The sequence below is a fragment of the Geotrypetes seraphini genome, chromosome 12 (genome assembly GCF_902459505.1).
Source record: "Geotrypetes seraphini chromosome 12, aGeoSer1.1, whole genome shotgun sequence".
Lineage (NCBI taxonomy): Eukaryota > Metazoa > Chordata > Amphibia > Gymnophiona > Dermophiidae > Geotrypetes > Geotrypetes seraphini.
In genome coordinates this window covers 37,059,938-37,084,079 of record NC_047095.1, presented here as the reverse complement: position 1 = coordinate 37,084,079, position 24,142 = coordinate 37,059,938, and the positions used below count along the sequence as shown (strand labels likewise).

The 24,142-nt window shown below is 48.8% G+C and overlaps 1 protein-coding gene across 3 annotated transcripts in view; it reads right to left on the bottom strand.

Annotated features, from left to right (window-relative positions):
* Positions 1-24,142, bottom strand: part of FUBP1 (far upstream element binding protein 1) — a 288,549-nt gene that overhangs the window by 205,714 nt on the left and 58,693 nt on the right. For 2 of the 3 annotated variants that reach the window (XM_033916009.1, XM_033916011.1), the window contains exons 5-6: positions 12,331-12,380; positions 11,666-11,737 (exon numbers count right to left, since the gene is read on the bottom strand). In XM_033916009.1, the coding sequence (XP_033771900.1) occupies positions 11,666-11,737; positions 12,331-12,380 (122 nt within the window). The remainder of the gene's footprint in view (positions 1-11,665; positions 11,738-12,330; positions 12,381-24,142) is intronic. The other variant, XM_033916010.1, reaches the window with a different exon arrangement.

Genomic DNA, 24,142 nt, shown 5'->3' with positions numbered 1-24,142 from the left:
TCTGAACCTTCTCCCTAGCCTGCCTCTCTGCTTGCTCTCAGCTGCTGGCTTTTGTACTGCAGGGGCACGCCCTAATCTACCTGAGTCAGCAGACCTGCCTGTGGCTCTTGGGCTCCTCCTGTGGTGACCTAGAAACTGTTCTTCCAGGAGATCCTGGGAGATTTCAGGCTCCCCCTGGTGGTTAACCTGAAAATCACCCCTAGCACAATCCTTGTCCATTCCCTTCCGGGTTTTCTTCTGTGTCTTAGTGGGAACTTCAGCTGTCTGTCTGGTTACAGCACGTAAGGTCACTGGTCCGCCCAGGACTGCCTTTGTTGGAACTCAAAGCAATCTACAAGGCTCTCAAAGCTTTTCAGCACATTATGCCCAACACCGTCTTCCTTATCCGCACGGACAATCAGGTTGCGATATATTACATAAACAAACAAGGAGGCACGGGGTCTCTCTATCTTTGTCAGGAGGCCCAGAAAATTTAGACCTAGGCTATTGCTCGCAATATATTCCTGAAAGCAATATACATTTAAGGTGAACAGAATTCTCTTGCAGACAAGACTCAGCAGATTTCTTCAACCACACAAGTGGACACCCAGTTCTGCATTACATCTCTCAGTGGGGGGGGGGACTCCTCAGATAGACTTGTTTGCGTGTGTCCTCCCCCAATCACAAGCTGCTCCAGTTTTGCTCCCAGCAGTACTCTCCTCACCGTCTGCTCGATTGGACTCACAAGTTTCTCTATGCCTTTCCTCCAATCCCCCTCATCCTCAAGTTGCTTGCCATGCTCAAGCAGGAATCAGCCACCACGATTCTTATAGCTCCTCGGTGGCCCAGACAACCCTGTTTTCCCTTGTACTTCAACTCAGTATCAAGGAACCAATACCTCTTCAAGTCTTCCAGTCTCTTTTCACACAGAATCACAGATCTCTTCTTCATCCCAATCTTTCAGCGTTACACCTGACAGCTTGGTACCTCTCGGCCTAACATCAGCTGACCTTCACCTTTCTCAGCCGGTCAGGTTAATCTTGGAAGTATCCAGAAAACAGTCTATGCAGCAGTGCTACCAGCAAACATGGACACATTTTTCCACCTGGTGTGCTCTTCATGAGCCTAAACTTTTTAATAAACTTGAATCTTCTACATTTATCCAAGTCAATTCTCAAGACCACTTCAATTAGAGTTCATCTCAGTGCTGTTAATTCTTTTCACAGACCAATCAATGGTAAACCTCTCACTGCTCATCCTCTTGTGTTCAGATTCATGAAAGGACTTTTCAATGTCAAACCACCATCAGTGGTTTGGGATCTTAATGTGGTCCTTGCTGCTTTGATGAAGCCTCCTTTTGAACTAATGTCTACAGCTCATCTCACATTCTAGACTGCAAGCGAGCTTTGGCTTACTATTTGCAGAAAACTCAACAGCATAGAACATTTCCTCAACTTTTCATCTCCTTTGATCCTAACAAGTTGGGACATCCAGTATCCAAGACTATTTTCACATGGTTGGCCTCTTGTATCTCCTTCTGTTATGCACAGGCTGGGCTACAACTGGGGAATCGTAACAGCCCACAATGTCAGAGCTATGGCAGCTTCAGTTGTCTTCCTTCGCTCCACTCCTATTGATGGAATCTGTAAAGCTGCTACTTGGTCCTCAGTTCATACATTCACATCACACTACTGACTGGAATTTTATTCCAGACAGGATGGTCACTTCGGCCAAGCAGTATTGCAAAATTATTTTCCTAATGGCCAACTCTCCCTCCATCCTATTCTAGTAAGCTAAGAAGTCCCACATGTGAGAATATGTTGCCTGCATTAGAGTTGCGTGAGGACAGAAATCCCACCTGTCCCCACGAGGAATCCCTCCGTCCCCACCCGTCTCTATAAACTACAGAAATAGTTATTTCATTTAATTATGCTGCTGAATTAAAGGCTCTAGTAGAAACCCATTTACAAATAAGCAAAAAGACTTTATTTGGAAATATTAATTGGGAAGAATACATACTTTGTAAACGGGTTTCTACCAGAGCCTCTAATGTTTATAAATTTTTATCAACACAACTAATACTATTTTATCCTAAAGCAAAAAAAAAATTAAAAAAAAAAGAAATATAATTTTTTCCTACCTTTGTTGCCTGGTTTCTGCTTTCCTCATGTTCTCACTCAATTCCTTCCATCCACTATCTCTCTTCTCTCTGCTTCTTCCATTTGCTCTGTTACTGTGCCTCTCCCTTTCTCCCTCCTTTCAAATTGGTCTGGCACCCATCTTCTTCCTTCCGCTCCCCCCATAGTCTGGCATCTGTCTTCTCCCCCCCCCCATCTTCCCCCCACTCTCTCTTCCCCATTTCCTTTCAGCGTCCTTCTCCCCCCCCCCCATCTTCCCCATGTCCTTTCAGCGTCCTTCTCCTCCTCTGTCTTCTCCATGTCCTTTCAGCGTCCTTCTCCCCCTCCGTCTTCATCATGTCCTTTCAGCATCCTTCTCCCCCCTCTGTCTTCCCCATGTCCTTTCAGCGTCCTTCTCCCCCCCCGTCTTCCCCATGTCCTTTCAGCGTCCTTATCCCCCCCATCTTCCCCATGTCCTTTCAGCGTCCTTCTCCACCCCTTTGTCTTCCCCAGTGCTTTCAGCGTCCTTCTCCCCCCTGTTTTACCTTAAGCGTCTTTTCCTCTCCACTCCACCTTTCCTCCCTTTCTCCCTCCCTGCCCCTTACCTTTGTGGCATTTCCCCGCCCGACTGACAACAGAACAGGCCCGGTCCGACAAACCTCCCTGCCCTGTAGCTGTGAATCTAAATTACTTTCTTACAGCAGCTTCAATACTCCAGCTGCTATAAGAAGGTAATTTAGATTCGCGGCTACAGGGCAGGGAGGTTTGTCGGACCAAGCCTGTTGTCGGTCGGTCGGAAGCGCCACAAAGGTAAGGGGACCTGGCCGGCTGTGCACCTCCCCCCAACCTATGGATGCACCCAGGGCAGACTGCCCTCCCCGCCCCCCCCTCCCCACCACCTTGGTACGCCACTGCCGATCGCAGCACACAGCCGATTGGAACGGAAGTCTTCCCAATGTCAACGTTGACGTCGGAGGGAGGGAGGGCTTTGCTTAAGCCCTCCCTCCGACGTCAGCGCTGACATCGTGGAAGACTTCCATTCCTATCGGCTGTATGCTGCGGCAGGGCAGGTAGGGAGAAGACGAGCCTCGCAACCAACCCCACAGGAACCCCGCGACCCTCGGAGGCATCCCCATAGGATCCCCGCAACCCTAGGGAAGACTTGGGGATCCCCACGACCCGAAGGGGGAACCCGTGGGATTCCCGTCGTTCCCGTTCAGTTCTCTAGCCTGCATGCATGTGAGATTATATCCTGTGATAAAAGCACAGGTGTTATCCAGGGACAGCAGGCAGATATTCTCACAATCCACCCACCTCCCCTGGTTGGCTTCTTAGCTTGCTTATTGAACAGAGGAGCTGTGACCGGTGTCGGGCAGGAAGATACTTGCGCATAAGTTCTTAAAGTGGCAATGCACTTTTAAAGCTGTCCGTACCAGGGCTCCGTGGATGATGTCACCCACTTGTGAGAATATCTGCCTGCTGTCCCTGGATAACACCTGTTATGATAAGTAACTGTTTTATTTACTGTAAGCTGTGCTGGCAATGTGCTGCAGTCTTCCTCAGCTGGAATAAGAAGAAATCACTGCCTCATGATGTGTCCACTTCTTTAATGCCTATCTTTGGGTTACCAGTCACAGCATCAGATTGTACCTCGATCCTTGCAGACCGATGGGCGCACTACAAAAAGGAGGCATGTAAATATGCTGCTAGCTGCCTGCAAGACATCGCTGAGCCTCTTACACAAGCGCCTTACAGCCTGCACTCGCACACCTTCTAAGCAGTAGGTAAGGGGGGGAAGCGGGGACGGCCCCAAGCTCAATAATATATGTGCAGGCTGGCTAATAGGTACCACCACAGATCGACCTGTCAGTTGCAGACCGCAGTCCGCTTCTTCTCTACATAGGAAGAGCTAATACTGAAACTGGAAAGCTTTGAGCACTTAAAACTGAATATAATAATAAAAAAATAAAAAATAAATAAAAATACCGAATAAAATAAAGGGGAGAGCAGAACAGAAACACTCCTTCAGGCTCATGTGCAGAAGGGGAAAACTGCAGATGGCTGTAGAGCTCTCAGTGAAGTAGGAGGGTCACAGAAAAAAAATCTAGAATGGATTCCTTCTGCATATGGCTCACAGCCATGGGGAGATAACCTGCTTGTCCAGACCACCACACCTACTGCACTGGAAATTACTTTAAACTACACAGCTTTGAGCTTCTACTGCAAAAATCCACAAACTCTCCCTCTCATGGGACCTCAGTTACAATTTGTTTACATAAATAAAATACACCATTTTGTTGAAATATGTTACAATATAATAGATTAGGTTTATATCTTTGCTAATCTTCTTTCTGTTAGTCCCTGTAGAATTCCATATGCTATGTGTTCAATCCCAACCCGCAGTCCGGGCATTGCAGAATCTTCAACTTTTCTGAGCACCTGCTCCACCCCCTTAACTGGATTTGTTTACTAGCTCTCAGGTTAAGTCCCAAAGCCAAGCAACATACCTGAACAAATCCATGACAACGGGGTACAGAGGAGAAGCCCCATCAACACAAGTAAATCATGAAATGGCTTGCTCTGCAAAATATTAACAAGTGATAAACAGGCACAAAGGCAACTCAGAAAAATATTGAGGAACAATGTAGAATTAACCTGCTGTGTTCAATGAGCACCCCAAGAAAGGCCTTTGGTAATATGTATACTCGGAGAAACTCCTCACAGGATCTGGCAACTGGCTGGAAAATCTTCAAGCCTGTAAGGAGAGTAACCAAGGCAGAAAGAAGCAGGCTACACCAAACAACTGAGGGTACACAAAGAGGGCGGGTCATATGGAATCCTCCAGGGGCTAACAGAAAGAAGATTACCAAAGGTATAAACCTAATCTTCCATTCTGTTATGTCCCTTCCGGATTCCATACACTAAGTGACGTACCAAAGCAACAGTAGCTAGGAAGAGACAGAAGAGCTTGCCCTCAAACGTAAAAATGGGTAAAAGTGTGAAGAGAGGACCAAGTAGCTGCCCTACAAATTTGATCAGGATGAACTGCGTGATACTCCTCCCACGACACAGCCACACCCCTCGTTGGGTGTCCTCGAGCCTGCAGTTTGATTCTTAATACTTTGCCTATTTGATTTTACTGAGTGGCGAGGGGTTCGTGGCCTTGGGGGTGGCCTCTTCCTGGCTTTTCTCCACTTTTTTTCCTCCTCTTTTTCTCTCCTTTTCATTTTCTTTCTTTTTTCTTCGGGAGGTCTATTTTCTGATTTTTTGGAGCTCAGAGTCCAGAGCCCTGAATGTTCTGCTTTTGCTTGGTTCTTGTTCTGGCCTCCCTCCTTGGGATGGGCTGGATGGGTTGGGTTTTTTTCCTCTTTTCTCTTTTGGTTATTGTTGTTTGGGGGTGGGAGTGGGGAGGTGGGTTGGGGGGTGGTGGTGGGGTTCTAGGGATTGGGATATATTTGCTGTATGGCTTTTGGTGCACCTGTATGTTCTTTGCTGTATTCATTGCCTTTTCTTTGATCTGCTGTGCTCAATAAAAAAATTGTTTCCAGTAATCGAAATTGGTGGCTGCTTGCCTTGGGCGATTGTAAGTCATGGAGATGGCCATCCTAATCCATCGAGTGATCAATGGATGCCGGCCTGCCACGGCAAGGCGCAGCAGTTAGAATAAAAAGGTGATCAGGCAGCCTGAACTCATTAGTCCTCTCCAAATAGTGGAGCAAGATCCGCCGGACATCCAATTTGCGTAATATCTGATCTTTGAGCTCCGAACCCATCGGATGAAAGGCAGGCAACCTAACCTCCTGGTTCACATGAAACACCGAGACCACTTTCAGCAAGAATGAAAGTACAGTACGGAGGAAAACATCCATAATCCAGAGAAAGGGTTTCCTGCACAAAAGAGCCTGAAGCTCCAAAATACGCCATGCCGAGAGAATGGTGACCAGAAAAACAGTCTTGATCATTAGGTCCAGAAGAGAAGAATCCTTCAGTGGTTCAAAAGGGATCTTACCAAAGCCCTGCAAAACGATGTTAAGATTCCGCGAAGGGAAAGGAAGACGCAAGGGAGAACACAAACGAAGCACCCCCTCAAACATGGTCACATCTGGATGTGTAGTAAGCGAACTAGCGCCTTTGCAGGCTCAAAAACATGAAAGGCCTGCAACCTGAACTTTTAGGGAGGCCATTGCCAGACCTTTGTCTAAACCTTCATGAAGGAAAGCCAGGACCACCAAAATGGGGGCCGTTTCAGGCTCCCCATGATCCCTAGGCACAGCACTGATGGAAAGCTTTCCAGGCCTTGAAATAAGAAGCCATAGTAGAGGGTTTCTTCGAGCGCAAAAGAGTCAAGATTAACTACTTCCAAATAACTGCGATTCATCAAAACCAAGTGCTCAAGAGCAATGCTGTAAGACCAAAGCGCCAAGGGTTCTCTCCATGGGAACCGGGACCCTGACTGAGAAGATAACAAGGAACATAGAGCTGGAGCTTCTCATCCCACTGAAGACGTATGAAATCCGCATACCATGGTCAGTGAGGTCAATCTGGAGCCACTAGAATCACCAGGCCGGGCTGCGTCGTTATACGTTGGATGACCCAACCAATCAACCAGAGGCCACGGAGGAAATACATACAGGAGCTCATGAACTGGCCATGGCTGCACCAAGAAGTTCAAGCCCTAGACTTACGCGCTGTGTTCTTTGACAGAAAACACAAATGGCCTTTGAGTTCGCTGCTGAAGTGATCAAATCCAGCTGAGGCTGACCCCAGCGCTGAACAATCAGACTGAATGCCTTCTGCGAGAGGGACCATTTTCAAGGATCCAGAATCTGTCGGCTGAGAAAATCTGCCTGAATGTTGTCAACACCAGCCACATGGACCGCTGAAAGCGACAGAAGATGAACTTCTGCCCAACGAATCATCATGAGAGCTTCCTGGCCCAAGGGAACGCTTCTCATGCTCCCTTGACAATTTATGTACGCCACTGATGTGGTGTTGTCGAAGACTCAAAACGCTTTTCCTTCCAGAAGGGGCTGGTGAGTAGCACCAGCTGAATTGCCCGAAGCTCCAGATGATTGATCAACCAATGTTTCTAATGAGGAGTCCACTGCCCTTGAATGGAATGTTCACGGCAGTTAGCACCCCAACCTGACAGGCTGATATCTGTCATGATAGTCATCCACGCTGATATCATAAGAAGCCTGCCCTGATGTAGAGTCTCCCCCTGAAGCCATCAGCTCAGGCTGGTGCGAGTTGATTCCGTCCAGGAATCTGAAGAGAATGACGCTGTGGAGACCACTGAGAGAGAAGGGACTCCTGTAACAGAAGCATGTGTGCTTGTACCCAGGAAACCACCTCCAAAGAGGCCATCATGGATTCCAGAGCCTGAAAATACAGCCAAGGCCATGGGAGCCAGGCAGTCCAGAAGAGCTCTGATCTGCTGTTGAAATTTCTGTCTGTGTGTCTCGGGAAGAAACACCCGACCTCTCTTGGTATCTGAGAGAAGCTCCAGATACTCCAAGGCTGGGATTGCGTCAAATTTTTCTTCTTGAAGTTGACAATCCACCCCAACGCCTGCAACAGAGATACTTACCATCCCCACCACATTTTCGCACTCCGAATGAGATGGAGCTCGAATCAGTCATCCAAGTAAGGATGAACCTGGATCCCTTTCTCCACCACTACCATCACCTTGGTGAAAGTGCAGGGCGCTGTCGCAAGGCTGAAGGGAACAGCAATGAACTGAAAATGCTGTTGCAGAACATGGAAATGCAGAAACCTTCAATGCTCCGGGTAGATCGGCATATAGAAGTAAGCCTCTGTGAGATCCAAGGGCGCCAGAAACTCTCCTGGAGAGACAACTGCTATGACTGTGCATACTGTTTGAATCTGGAAATGGGGAATCCGCAAGAAGCAGTTGACTGACTTAAGATCCAGAATAGGACTCCAATCTTCTGAGCCTTTCTCTGGCACAGTGAAGTATAAGGAGTTATCTGCCTAATCCCGATTCTTGCTCTGGAATGGGTTCCATTGCTGCGATTTCTAAGAGACGTTGCATGGTAGCGCACACTCAGACCTCCTTTTCCAGCCGACCCACTGGAGAATCCAGAAAGAGCTCCGAAGGCAGGCAAAAGAAATCTTGTGCCCTCCCGAATGATGTCCAGCACACACTGTTCCGATGAAACACGAGTCCACTCCTGATAAAACTAAGAAAGGTGACCTACAATGCGAGGAAGCTCCAACTAACTCCTGGTGTCATTGGGTCTTCTTAGGAGCAGCTGCTGCCTCAGGCCGCCTGGAATTGGAATTGTTGTAATGAGGGAGGTAGCCCTGGCAATATCTTTGAGAGGACGATCCTGCAGAACCCTGACAAAACCTACAGAAGGACCGAAAATTGGTATGATCCCCGCACGCTGGCCGGCAAGACCTACTCACAGGGAGAGACTTAGGGCGGTGCTCAGCCACACTGGACATAAGGTCACCCAGGCTTTTACCAAATAGAAACTGGCCCTTGAAAAGAAGTCTGCTTAGAGTGGCCTTAGAGGAGGCATCCCCCACCCAATTAAGGATCCAAAGAGTCTGACGTACAGACACTGCATAAAGCTGAGACCTTGCTAAGAACTCGAATGAGATCATAAAGGATGTCTGCTACATAATCCACAGCATCCATGATCAACAGAAGACAAGAAGGAATGGCTGCAGAGGACGCACTGCACAATCTAGAACATGGGTGGGCAACGAGGGCTGGAATCCAGCCGGGTTTATAGAATTTCCCCAATGAATATGCATGAGATCCATTTGCATACAATGGGGGGGGGGCAGTGCATGCAAATAGATCTCATTCATATTCATTGAGGAAATCCTGAAAACCCGACTAGATTCCGGTCCTCGTTGCCTACCCCTGATCTAGAATGACAGGTTCAAGCTGTAAAGGAAGCAGCCAATGCCAACTTTGAGACCAACAGACGCCACTTCAAAGATCTTTTTCAACAAAATGTCTATTTTGCGATCCTGAGAATCCTTAAGCATCTCACCATCCTTCTTAGTGAGAACATAAGAATAGCCTAACTGGGTCAGACCACTGGGCTTGATGGACCATTGGTCTTAGCCAATAAGGCTATTCTCATGTTCTCACTAGAAGAGCTGTGTGCCTGATGACTTGCGCCACAGCGTAATCCAAAATCAAAAACCTGCTGAAAATCAGGTGCCAGCTTTAGAGAACTGCAGAGAGCTTTCTGGAGAGTCCCACTGTGCTTGAAGCAGCCCAAGCTTCTGCGGATGAGATGGGGAAGACAGCACCTTAGAGTGGTCCAGGACCGAAGCCTGAGAAGTGGAAGGAGGAGGATCCAGCTTGAGCTCATTTAGAACATCAGCAATGAGAAGAGACATAGAACTATACTGAAAGAGTCTGCATACCACAGGGTCAGCCCCTAAATCCAGACTCTCAGGGCAACCGAGGCAACTAATCCTAGCAATGGTATCAGTGGATCCAAAACAGCAGCAGTTATCAAGAGACAGTTTTGGCATGACTTCGGAATGGCAGCTGATGCAATCAAGGTCCGCCACAGGAAGACAAGATGGCTTCCAAATAGGACGCTTCGCCACCGGCGTAACAAGCCAAGAAGGCTCCGCTTCACCCACCGGCCATGACAAACGCACTGGTTCTGTAGAAAAAGCTTTCCAGAGAAGCCGAATAAATTCAGGCGAAAAATCAAACCCCACATCCATGGCAGGGAGCTGTTGAGACACATGCGCTCCACCAGAAGAGTCCCCAGACTCAGAACGCCAGAGTCTTGCACCAAAAGAACCGCTGGTCAATATTCTTTTCCAAAGACAGCAACCCAGGTCAGCTCCCCAGCCCTTGAGAGAGAGGCCAAATCCAAAGTTCCTGCCTCCTCCCCTTGAATGCTATGGCATGCAGTACATGGTCACTGATCCGACGCCAATCTGGCACAATCACTACATAAATTCAGAAGATTAGGGGCTGGGGAGTCCATCTCAAACAATTTTTAATCAAATTGAGAGGTTTTGATGCACAAATAAAACTTTGGAAAAAACATTGATACAAATCCAAGATGGCCACTGGCAGCGAATTCACACCAAAAACGGCAAACCCCGCCCCCCCCCCCCCTCCAAAATCTAAAACAAAAATAGCGATTTGGGGTCTAGGGAGGTGGGGAACCTGAACACTACCCACAGAAACTGTGAAAAACTAATTTTAAATTGCTCCACAAGCCACCCCCGAAGTTCCCATAGGAAATAATGGAAGTACTTGCAGTTCTGTAATGCCTTTGCCCGTCAGTGTTTTTAAAAGCAGCTGAGTGGAGAAAAAGAACTTTCTGCTTCAGAAACAGCTCCAAATGCACAGAATTAAAGATTTTCAGACTGCTAACTGGCCAAATACTGACTACAACCTCTGCCTCCATGGTTCCTCTGCCACGCGGCCAGGGGGAGGAAAGGCATCCAGCACCTTGAAACCTGGGTGGGTTTCTGTCCAGATGCACATAGCCTGCGCTAGAAACCTGACAGGGTCACCGGCAGACTCCCACAGACACCAGCAGACTCCCACAGGAAGGGATCCCGGGTACTCCAAGAAGGTGGCACAAAGCAGGCTGGCTCCACAGATCCAAAGTTTCTCTGTGAAGCTGCAGTCAGTCCGGCACTGCAAGACTGCATCCTTTTCTCTGATAGCAAAAAAATAAAATAGAAGCAGAGCCACTGCAAAAGGCTTCTGCACGGACTGCTTGCAGAAATTGTAACTGGATTTGTTTACTAGTTCTCAGGCTAAGGGGGTGGAGCCCAATGTGTGGCGGCAGCCAAAAAAAGCAAACAGGATGCTTAGAATTACTAAAAAAAGACTAAAACTAAAAAGACTAAAAATGTTATAATGCCCCCGTATCGCTCCATGGTGTGCTAGAAAAGGTTCAAAGAAGAGCAACCAAGATGATAAAGGGGATGGAACTCCTCTCATATGAGGAAAGACTAAAAAAGGTTAGGGCTCTTCAGTTTTGAAAAAAGTCTACAAAATCCCGAGTGAAGTAGAACGGGTACAAGTAGATCAATTTTTCACTCTGTCAAAAATTACAAAGACTAAGGGACACTCGAAGTTACAGGGAAATACTTTTAAAACCAATAAGAGGAAATTTTTTTTCACTTAGAAAATAGTTAAGCTCTGAAATGTATTGTCAGAGGTTGTGGTAAGAGCGGATAGCATAGCTGGTTTTAAGAAAGCTTTGGACAATTTCCTGGAGGAAAAGTCTATAGTCTGTTATTGAGAAAGACATGAGGGAAGCCACTGCTTACCCTAGAATGGTAGCGTGGAATGTTGCTACTCCTTGGGTTTTGGCCATGTACTAGGGACCTGGATTGGCCACGGTGAGAACGGGCTACTGGGCTTGATGAACCGTTGGTCTGACCCATTAAGGCTATTCTTATTTTCTTATGAGCATGGGCTCAGAAAAATTGTAGATTTCTGCAATACCCGGACTGCGGGTTGGGATTGAACACTTAGCATATGGAATCCGGAAAAGACGTAACAGAAAAGCATTCTGAAAGAGAGTGTAACATCTTACCAGGTGCAATCTGTATCTTGCATCCAGATTCTTGTTGTATGCGTGAAATCTGCTCACCACCTCTGCCAATTACTTGAATGAGGGAGGCAAAAAAAAAAAAAAAGTCTCTCATAAAATAGGCAAGGTCAATGTCCAAACCTGGGAACTTTTTTAAAAAAAAAACAAATAACTGTGGTTACTCTGAAAATGGTGCTGGCAACCAATCTCCCCCCCACTCCCCTTCTTTTTATCCCTCCAGGCTCTGCTTCCTCAACACCAACATTCTCTCAAGAGGTCCAACTGTCCCCCTTCCTTCCCAACTCCCTCCCTATCTTCACAATAGATCACACACAGCTTTTATCTATTTCATCCTACAGAGCTCAGCTCTCACGAGTCAAGAATCCAAGGATTGCAGAGTTCTCTCTGCTCCAGTCCTTCCTCTATTTCTCAGAACATACTGCCTGACAACAGGGGCCAGTGGAGGTAAGAAGTAGCAGAGCTGAAAAGGCTGAAGAGATCTGGGGGTTTTGCTCAGGCTGAAAACAGCTACTTTGCTCCATGGAAGGGAGAGGTTGGGGCAGAAAGCAGAGCAGCACTGACCATTAAGTCCAGAACTTCCCTGTTTCCCTCACCAGATTAAGCAATTCTTGTGGTCTCTGGGAAAACTTGGAAGATAATATACTTACTGAATCCAACCATCCCATCAGGAACTTTATACTCCTCTGCTATTACAGACCTAAAAAGGTGAAATAAGACTTTCAAATTAATGCAGTTTAAAATTGCACATTTTTCACTTAAGCATAAATTAAGCTGTGAGAAGTATGTGACCACTGAAAACAAAGAGAAAAAGTGTGTGTGGGGGGGAACAATTCTGATACTAACCAGCCTATCATCATCTCATCTTATTTGGATCCTACCCATAACACTAAACTAAGTACTGTATATACTCAAATATAAAATGAGATTTTTGGGCCAAAAAAATTATCCAAAAATGAGGGTCTCTGTTTATGAGTCAGTGCCCACCTGCCCTCCCTCCCAGACTTGTTACAGGCCTCCGCAGGACCTGCCGTAAGACCTGGTGGCCAAGCAGTGGGCCGAGACAAGAGGGATCTTCCTTCATTCCTGCCCCGAGGAGAGCCGCAAGCTGGATGACTGCCACGAGTTTTCATGGCAACTGCGAAATCATGGAAACACGCGATGGTGCCACATCTCGTCGCAGCTATTCAACTAGTGGCTCTCCTTGGGTCAGGAGTGAAGGAAGATTGATCCTGCCGCAGTTAACCACTGGACCACCAGGGATACAAAATGTATGCTGGGGAGGCAGGAGGGAGGTTAAAAGTTATCTGTCGGCCAGGACAGAAGGGATCCCCTCTTGTCCCAGCCCACCACTGGACCAACAGGGATTTAAAAAAGGTATGCCGGAGAGGTGGGAGGGAGGGGCATAGGTGCAGAGCCTGGCAAGGTGCTGACTTGAATATTAACCCCCCCCCCCCCAACCCCCAGTTTATATTACAGAACATTTTTTCCTTTTTTTTTGGGGGGGGGGGGAAGGTGGTTACATTGGTTTATATTCAGGTCGGTTTATATTAGAGTATATCTTTTTTGTCATACTGGGACAGACCGAAGGTCCATCAAGCCTAGTATCCTATTTCCAACAGTAGCCAACCCATGCCCAATTATCTAGCTAGATCCCAAGTATAGTAGAAAAGAAAAGAAAGATTATGTACTTACCCTGGTAAGCTCTTTTCCAGTAGATAGGTGAGACATTCTAGACAGTAAGGTTATTCCCCTTTAGTCACATGGTTGCAGAAGGAATCAACTCTGGATTTTCATTCTGCTTCTATAGTACTTCACTGATCAGTTTAGCATTCTCTACAGTTAGTACCCAAGCACAGAAGAGCACTGAATATACGTGAAGTAGAGGCACCTGTAGCAACAGGTTCAAACAGCAATGTTACTTACCGTAACAGTTGTTATCCAGGGACAGCAGGCAGCTATTCTCACTAGTGGGGTGACGTCATCCAACAGAGCCCCGATGCGGACGTCTCACAAGCATACTTGCTTGTAGAAACTTTAGAAGTTTCCAGTCGCCCGCACTGCGCATGCGCGACTGCCTTCCCGCCCGATACACCGGGCATGTCTCCTCAGTTCAGATAGCTAGCAGAGAAGCCAACCCAGGGGAGGTGGGTGGGACGTGAGAATAGCTGCCTGCTGACCCTGGATAACAACTGTTACAGTAAGTAACATTGCTTTATCCCAGGACAAGCAGGCAGGTATTCTCACTAGTGGGTGACCTCCAAGCTAACCACAATAGGATGGAGGGAGAGTTGGCAACTTAAGCGAACAAATTCTGTAATACAGTTTGGCCAAACTGTCCATCCCGTCTGGAGAAAGTATCCAGACAATAATGAGAAGTGAATGTATGAACCGAGGACCAAGTGGCAGCCTTACAAATTTCCTCAATCGGTGTCGATCTGAGGAAAGCTACAGAGGCCGCCATTGCTCTGACCTTAAGGGCTGTGACTTTACTGTGAAGGGGTAATCCAGCCTGGGTATAGCAGAAAGAGATACAAGCCGCCATCCAGTTGGAGATGGTATGCTTCGAGATAGGACGTCCCAACTTGTTCGGATCAAAGGAGATGAAAAGTTGAGGAGCAGTTCTGTGAGGCTTGGTGCGTTAGAGGTAGAAAGCCAAAGCACGTTTACAGTCCAGAGTATGAAGAGCATGAGGCTTTACAAAAAACAATGGAAGAACAATGGATTGATTGAGATGAAATTCCGAGACCACTTTAGGAAGGAATTTAGGATGAGTGCGAAGCACCATAGTAACATAGTAGATGACGGCAGATAAAGACCCGAATGGTCCATCCAGTCTGCCCAACCTGATTCAATTTAAATTTTTTTTTTTTTTCTTCTTCTTACCTATTTCTGGGCAAGAATCCAAAGCTTTACCCGGTACTATGCTTGGGTTCCAACTACCGAAATCTCTGTTAAGACTTACTCCAGCCCATCTACACCCTCCCAGCCATTGAAGCCCTCCCCTGCCCATCCTCCACCAAACGGCCATACACAGACACAGACCGTGCAAGTCTGCCCAGTAACTGGCCTTAGTTCAATATTTAATATTATTTTCTGATTCTAAATCTTCTGTGTTCATCCCACGCTTCTTTGAACTCAGTCACAGTTTCACTCTCCACCACCTCTCTCGGGAGCGCATTCCAGGCATCCACCACCCTCTCCGTAAAATAGAATTTCCTAACATTGCCCCTGAATCTACCACCCCTCAACCTCAAATTATGTCCTCTGGTTTTACCATTTTCCTTTCTCTGGAAAAGATTTTGTTCTACGTTAATACCCTTTAAGTATTTGAACGTCTGAATCGTATCTCCCCTGTCTCTCCTTTCCTCTAGGGTATACATATTCAGGGCTTCCAGTCTCTCCTCATACGTCTTCTGGCGCAAGCCTCCTATCATTTTCGTCGCCCTCCTCTGGACCGCCTCAAGTCTTCTTACGTCTTTCGCCAGATACGGTCTCCAAAACTGAACACAATATTCCAAGTGGGGCCTCACCAATGACCTGTACAGGGACATCAACACCTTCTTCCTTCTACTGACTACGCCTCTCTTTATACAGCCCAGAATCCTTCTGGCAGCAGCCACTGCCTTGTCACACTGTTTTTTCGCCTTTAGATCTTCGGACACTATCACCCCAAGGTCCCTCTCCCCGTCCGTGCATATCAGCTTCTCTCCTCCCAGCATATACGGTTCCTTCCTATTATTAATCCCCAAATGCATTACTCTGCATTTCTTTGCATTGAATTTTAGTTGCCAGGCATTAGACCATTCCTCTAACTTTTGCAGATCCTTTTTCATATTCTCCACTCCCTCTTCGGTGTCTACTCTGTTACAAATCTTGGTATCATCTGCAAAAAGGCACACTTTTCCTTCTAACCCTTCAGCAATGTCACTTACATACATATTGAACAGGATTGGCCCCAGCACCGAACCCTGAGGGACTCCACTAGTCACCTTTCCTTCCTTCGAGCGACTTCCATTAACCACCACCCTCTGGCGTCTGTCCGACAGCCAGTTTCTGACCCAGTTCACCACTTTGGGTCCTAACTTCAGCCCTTCAAGTTTGTTCAACGGCCTCCTATAAGGAACTGTATCAAAGGCTTTGCTGAAATCCAAGTAAATTACATCTAGCATATGTCCTCGATCCAGCTCTCTGGTTACCCAATCAAAAAATTCAATCAGGTTCGTTTGGCACGATTTACCTTTTGTAAAGCCTCGGATCCTGTAACCCATTAGATTCAAGGAAATACACTATCCTTTCTTTCAGCAACACTTCAATTTTTTTCCAACAACTGAAGTGAGGCTCACCACCTTGTCATGATGGAACACTGTGAAAGGTGCATCCGCAACCAAAGCTTGAAGCTCAGTAACTCGACGAGCAGAAGTGAGGCCAATGAGAAACACCACTTTCCAAGTGAGATACTTGAGATGAGCCTTGTTAAGAGGCTCAAATGGAGGTTTCATAAGCTGAGAAAGAACATTGAGGTCCCAAACCACTGGAGGCGGTTTGAGAGGAGGATTGACATGGAAAAGTCCTTTCATGAATCTGGAAACCACAGGATGAGCAGAGAGGTTTCCCTTGAAGAGGCTGATGAAAAGCAGCAATTGCACTCAGATGGACTCAGATCGATGTAGACTTGAGGCCATCTAAAACAGAGGATAAGGAGGCATGTTGCGGCTCCTTATGCCGAGAAAAACACCAAGTAGAAAACCTAGTCCATTTTTGGGAATAGCATTGTCTAGTAGCAGGCTTCCGTGAAGCTTCTAAAACATCCCACACAGGTTGTGAAAACTGAAGGGGAGTTACATTGAGAGGAACCAAGCTGTCAGGTGTAGAGACTGCAGGTTGGGATGAAGTAGGGATCCCTGATGCTGTGTAAGCAGAGAGGGAAATATGGTAGAAGAAAGGGCTCCCTGCTGATGAGATGAAGCAGAAGGGAGAACCAAGGTTGTCTGGGCCACCGAGGAGCAATCAGAATCATGGTGGCATGGTCCGACTTGAGCTTGACTAGAGTCTTTTGAATGAGAGGAAACGCATACAGAAAGAGATTCCTCCAGTCCAGAAGAAAAGCATCTGCCTCGAGGCGATGAAGAGTGTAGATCCTGGAGCAGAACTGAGGCAGTTTGAAGTTGTGGGGGGCTGCAAAGAGGTCTATCTGAAGCGTTCCCCACAGAGAGAAGATGTGATGCAGGGGCGTGGAATGGAGAGTCCATTCGTGAGGCTGCAGAAGACGACTCAAGTTGTCCGCCCCCTGAATGTAGACAGCTTTGAGGAAGGTGTTGTGGCGAATCGCCCAATCCCAAACCTTCCTGACAGAGGGAGGCCGATCCCATGCTCCCCTGCTTGTTGATGTAATACATGGCGACTTGGTTGTCCGTGCGAATGAGAACCACCATGTCGTGAAGAAGATGCTGAAAAGCATTGAGAGCACTGAAAATCGCCCTGAGTTCCAGGAGATCAATAGCTTTGAGTGCGGAGACCATCCAGATGAGCCCCCCAAGCATAGGTCGAGGAGTCGGTCGTGAGAACCTTCTGATGGGGAGGCGTGTGAAACAGCAAACCTCTGGAGAGATTGGAAGAGAGCATCTACCAGTGCAGAGACTGTCGCAGAACAGGAGTGACCTGATGTGTCGAGACAGAGGGTCGGACACCTGCAACCATTGAGATGCCAGGGTCCACTGAGAGATTCTGAGGTGAAGTCTGGCAAAAGGAGTCATGTGAACTGTCGAGGTCATGTGGCCCAGAAGAACCATCATGTGTCTCACCGAGATGGACGGGCGAGAGGACATGGAGTGATAAAGATGAAGCAGAGCATCCAGGCATTGCGGAGGCAGGAACGCCCGGAGTTGAGTCGTATCCAGAACAGCTCCGATGAAGGGAAGAGTCTGGGAAGGTTGCAGATGGGAGTTTGGAAAGTTGATGTCCCACCCGAAATCTGAGGTATTGACGGGAGGCCGGATGGATGGGAATGTGAGTGTAGGCCTCCTTGAGATCCAGAGAGCATAACCAGTCGTTCTGCTCGAGGAGGGGATAGAGAGAAGCTAGGGTTAACTTGCAAAACTTCTCTTTGACCAGAAACTTGTTGAGCACCCTGAGGTCCAAAAGAGGACGCAGATCGCCCATCTTCTTCGGAACAAGGAAGTACCGGGAGTAAAAATCTTTGTTCTGTTGGTCCAAAGGGACCGGGTCGACGGCTCGGAGCCGGAGCAAAGCTTGAGCTTCTTGAAGAAGAAGGGCAGTCTGGGTTAAGTTGGAAGATACTCTCTTGGAGGATGTTCCGGAGGAACTTGATGGAAAGGACCCAGAGGTCGGTGGTAACAGTCGTCCATCGATGGAAAAAATGATGGAGACGACCCCCTATGGGAAAAAGAGGGAAGGGCAGAAGAGTAGAAGTTATGCTCTCCACGAGACAGTCAAAAAGGCTGAGGAGCCTTGGGGATGGTAGAAGGCTGAGGATTCTGCTGGTGCTGTCTCTTAACAGGCTGACGGATGGTAGGCGCCTGTTTCGGTGGATAACGCCGCTGATAGATCAAAGGCAGTCGTGAGGGACGAGCAGGAGCAGGCTTGGGCTTTGGACGGAGAATGGACTGGAATGATTTCTCATGGTCCGAGAGCTTTTTGGTCGCCGCCTCGATGGATTCGTCAAAGAGGTCGGCTCCCGCACACGGGACGTTGGCAAGCCGGTCCTGGAGATTCGGGTCCATATCAATGGTCCACAGCCACGCCAGGCGTCGTATGGCCACCGAACAAGCAGCAGCCCTCGCAGCGAGTTCAAAGGCGTCGTAAGACGACTGCATCATCTGCAGGCAAAGTTGGGACAACGAGGCCAGGACCTCCTGGTACTCAAAGCGAGCCTGAGAGTCCACATAGGGTAGAAACGTCTGCAGAACTGAGAGAATAAACTCGAAGTAGGTGGCAAAATGAAATATAATTGAGGACTCGAGATGCCATCATCGAGTACTGGGAGATGCGCCTGCCAAACCTGTCCATGGTCTTGCCCTCCCGGCCAGGTGGAACCGTGGCATAGACCTGGGAGGGGAGAGAACGCTTCAAGGAGGACTCAACCAAGAGCGACTGACGAGAGAGCTGGGCACCATCGAAGCCCTTATGGTGCACCGTGTGGTACCTGGCATCCAACTTCCCGGGCACAGCCGGAATGGAGTAAGGTGTCTCAAAACATCTCATGAAGGTCTGGTCGAGGAGCCTATGCAGAGGAAGCTTGAAAGACTCAGCAGGAGGTTGAGGGAGATGCATCGTCTCCGGATACTCCTTAGAGAGCTTGGAACCCGAGTCCAGGTTAATGTCCAGATCAACAGCCATCTGCCGAAGGAAAGAGGAGAAAGACAGCTGGTCAGCCAGCACCGGGCCCTTGAGAAGGACTCGAAGTCGAGGCCTCGGGCTCCACCGAGACCGGAGACTAGCAGGGGGAGAAAGATCCCACAGTGTCCTCGAGCTCCGGCGGAGGAGGCGGTGAAGAATCCAACGGAGGATACTTGAGGAAAGGCTGCTTGCGATGAGGCGAGGCATGCCTCAAGGTATGCCTCGATGAATGCCTCAAACGATGACCAGAACTGTGTCTGGAAGCAGGCCTCGACCGTCAAGGCGATCGAGGCGTCCAGTGAGTGGATAGGGCTGGAGGCGGTGGATCGAAGCAGAGGTGGTTGGATAGAAGCACCTCGAGGCACCCGCCAAGCCTCGAGGCTCAGCATCAAGGGCAACGGTTCCGGAGGAGGCCCTCGCAAATACTCTGCTCCTTGCATCGAGTGAATCGGTTCAAAGGGAGGCATGGGCAAATACTCTGTTCCTTGCGATGCATGCCTCGATGCCAGACCAAACACTCGCAGAAACTCTGCTCCCTGCAGCGAGAGTGTACGTCGAGGAGGCACCGGAGGCGGCTCAACCTCACGGGAGGCCTCCACGTGCCAAGGCTGGATTTGGGAGAGAAGCTTCGGCCCTATAGTAGTGAAGAGCTTGATGAATTGCTTCTCCATCAAGGTCTGGAACGAAGCCGGCAAGGAGAGATCCGCATCCACAATGGGACCTCCTGCACGGACTTCGCGGTCCCTGGCGCCGAGGTGCTTGGACTTAGAAGCCTTGGGCACCTTGAGCACCACCAGGGGAATGGACTGCTGTGCTACCTGACCTGAAGAGACAGAGGAAGACACCGCAGCAGGCGTCGGAGTCGAAGCCGGCACAAACGAAGCAGGCTTGAGGAGACTAGAGGCCGCAGAGGTGGACGCCGGAAGAGTCGAGGCGGAAGTCAAAGGCGAGGCGCTCTTGGATGAGGACTGCTCCGTCAACGCCTCCATGCTGAACAGCGACGCTTGAAAGCACGTGTAGTAAGTGTGGAGCAAGGCCGGCACGATTTCAGAAGGTGTTGAGGCCCGAGACACTGAAGACAGCGTCGATGAGGGTCCGTCAGCGAAATCGAGCGCTGGCACTTGACACACTTTTTAAAACCGGTGATAGGCCGCTGCATAGGCCGAAAAAGCTCCGCCGCAAGATCGAAGCCGCGGGGCCACGGCCACGAGGCCTGCCCGGTCGAACTGACGGAATAAATTTTTTTTTTTTTTTTTTTTTAAAACAAGAAAGCATGATAAAAAATCAACGATTATGAGTAAAAGAACCCAGAACAGCAGATCTAAAAGGCACAAGTGAAGGAACTTTGCGCAGAGAGTCGAAGACGGACTTCTCGGCTCCGTGGAAAAGTAAGAACTGAGGGGACACGCCCGGTGCATCGGGCGGGAAGGCACTCGCGCATGCGCGGTGCAGGCGACTGGAAACTTCTAAAGTTTCTACAAGCAAGTATGCTTGTGAGACGTCTGCATCGGGGCTCCGTTGGATGACGTCACCCCACTAGTGAGAATACCTGCCTGCTTGTCCTGGGATAACAACTGCTCTGCTCAAGAAATCAAACAGTACAGAGAAATGCCAACACCGGCTTCAGAGAAGCTGAGAAACAACTTCCCAATAAATGGAACATATATCCAAATTCTTTCCAGCCCACAAAGGCTGACAGGTATCCAAGAAACAGCTTGGAAAGGCAGAAACAGCTCGAAAGCTAAAAGCAGGCGCAGTAAATACTGGGCAGGAGTCTAGCATGTCTCGCCTATCTACTGGAAATGAGCTTACCAGGGGTAAGCACATAATCTTTTTCCAGTGCAATAGATGTGACATTCTAGACCAGGGTGTCAAAGTCCCTCCTCGAGGGCCGCAATCCAGTCGGATTTTCAGGATTTCCCCAATGAATATGCATGAGATCTATCAGCATACAATGAAAGCAGTGCATGCAAATAGATCTCAAGCATATTCATTGGGGAAATCCTGAAAACCCGAATGGATTGCGGCCCTCGAGAAGGGACTTTGACACCCCTGTTCTAGACAGTAGGGACATACAAAAGCAGTCCTCCCCCCAAAAAAACCCAAAAACTATGGTGAGCTTGCTGCGCCATCCTGTAACACAGAGGACCCAAAGGTGGAGTCCTGTCTTGCCGCCACATCCACTTGGCAAATGCGCGAAGAGAAAATCACATTGCTAGCCTGCAAATCTCCACAAGAGGCAGCGCTAGCTGCTGCCCACAAAGAGACAATTAAATCTGGCAGAATATTCCTCTACTGAAACAGAAGATGGAGTCCTCGCAGGAATGTGAGCTGATGAAATGGTCCTAACGGAGCCATCTGGAAACAAGGCCTTTGAAGTGGGAGCGTCCCGCTGAACGGAATGATTCAGCACAAACAAATGGATAAAGACAAAACTCGTTGGTGACCTTCAACTAACGCAGAAGAACTCTGCGCACATCCGGTTTCTTCAAAAGGCAATCATGTGACTGGGAACCTGTCAGCTGAAAGTCAGGCAAACACACATCCAGACTGAGCATGAAAACCAAAATCATGTTCGGCCAGCAGGAAGGAACCATCTGCAGGAAAACTCCCTTCTCTGAAATACTGAGGAAAAGACCCCTGCAAAACCAGGACCTCAGCACTGACACACCAATGTAAAGGCGACCAAAAAAATGGTTCTGAGTGTCAAGTCCAAGAGAGTAGCATCTCAAAGTGACTCAAAAGATGCCTTAGCAAGGCTAAACAATATCCGGTGAAGGACACAGAAAGGGAAAAAGTTTTTAACCAGTGATCGGACACAAAGAACTCCCTGATACAGTCTGGCAACCATAGGCTGAGACGTCAAGGGAGACTGACGCTTCCAGGATCTGAAGCAGGAGAATCCGGCCACATGACTCGAAGAGAAACTACAATATGGGCAGGGCCTTAGGCACATGGGCCAACCGGAATCTTAAGTTGGCCCATGTGCCTAAGGCCCCGCCCATAGGAGGAGCCTTAGACACCTGGGCCAAACAGGCATTAGGCCCCTCCCTGGTGCATCCCACAATGCACCGGGAAAGGGCAGGCCCACTCATTTCAACTGAGGTGGGACTGCCAGTCGGACAGTGGGAAGACCCGTACGGCCATCATTCAAGGATAGCGGGGGTCATTGGGTTATCTACAGTGGGAGATATTCCGGCAGGAGGGATTGGGCACCCTCCTGCCGGTGATCTTTAGGGGGTGGGGGGTTTTCCGGCAGGAGGGATTGGGCAACTTCTTGCCGGCGATCTTTAGGGGGGTGGGGGATGTTCTGGCAGGAAGGATTGGGCACCCTCCTGCCGGCGATCTTCAAGGGGGGTGGGGGGATATTCCGGCAGGAGGAATTGGGTATCCTCCTGCCGGCGATCTTCAAGGGGGGGTGGGGGGATATTCCAGCAGGAGGAATTGGGTATCCTACTGCTGGCGATCTTCAAGGGGGAGTGTTCCTGGTAGGAGGGATTGGGCATCCCCTCCTGCCGCGTTCGTTTAGGGCAGAAGGGATTGGGCAGCCCTCCTGTCGCATCCGTCCAATGAAAAAGAAGACAGACTTGCTGAGCCAGACGAGTGCTCTTGGTTCTTCCTGGGCAAATGCCGGAAGCTACTGTTGTCGTACTATTGGAGAAGACCCGAAGATCCTGGTTTATCAGCATCTTCGTAATCTTGACAGAACTGGTCAAATGGCTCCGAGTTCCAACTGGTGAAATGACCATTGTCGCTGAAATAGTATCCAACACCCTGAACATGTTGAGTGCAATGAGCTCCCCAGATTGGCATCTGTCCTCATCATGATCCAGGAGGCAACGTGTAGTGAAACGCTCCAGCGGAGCGAATGCGGGAGAAGCCACTAGGCCATGCTTACTTGGCTTCCAGAGTCCCAAGGTACACAGGTCTGCACAGCATCTCTCTGTGGAACCTGGCAAGAGAGCAAAGCATGTTGTAAAGCAGTGGTTCCCAACCCTGTCCTGGAGGACCACCAGGCCAATCGGGTTTTCAGGCTAGCCCTAATGAATATGCATGGAGCAGATTTGCGTGCCTATCACTTCCATTATATACAAATCTCTCTCATGCATATTCATTAGGACTAGCCTGAAAACCAGATTGGCCTAGTGGTCCTCCAGGACAGGGTTGGGAACCACTGTTGTAAAGGACACCTGTGCACCCTCGCCCAAGGAATCACTTACAATGGGCAAAACGTTTATCCCAGAATCTGAAGACAATCCCACGCTGAAGGAGCTGCCGCTCCAGAAAGGAAAAAAGCTGAGCCCCCCAGTTTCTGCCAGTGGTTACTGACAGGGAGATGCAACCTCCTGCTGATTCGAAAGGAACTCCCAGGTATCCAAGCGAGTGCGTGGGTGTCAGATGGTGCAATTTTGTTTTTGGTTTTTTCCTTCGTGTTTTGACTGACAATCCAACTCGGGTCTTCCAACATGTGGCATCCCTCGGCCAGTGAGGGAGCTCTGATCAACCAGCCCTCTAAATTAGGGTGCACCTGGAGACCCATCTGCCGCAGCAGTGTTTCCCTAGCGTCTTTTAGTCAGGTGCTTCACCCAGTTAATTTAGGTGAGCGCCCGGTTGTCTTCCTCCAATGACACACTTCCCCATCAGGAGTAACATTTTGGGGGGAAAAAGTTCCGCGCCGGCATTTTCTTTTATGCTATGTCCCCTTCCCTCAGGGAATCTCTCCCACACTCCCTATGCAACACAACCAAGGGCCCTGCTTCGAGGTCTGTACGGCTCCCGCTGGCTGTCCTCTACAAGCAGCGGCCACAGCACAAAAGATGACCTCTCTCGCTGGATGCAGGAAACAGTGGAGATAAGGCCCCATCCGTCAGAGTAAGGCTGTACATGTTGTGAGGGCCCCATCAGGATGAGGGTTGCCATAGAGACTCTGGATCTGGACATGGTGGGGGGGCAGAAAAGGACCTTGAGGATGGGTGGGAAAGCAGACGAACCAAAAGGGAGGGGAACAACAGGGCACATGCTGGACTAGAGGGGTATAGAGGGGGAGAAAGAGACTGCAGAGAGGAGAAGCACCCTGAACCAAGGAGAGAGAGAGAGATGTCA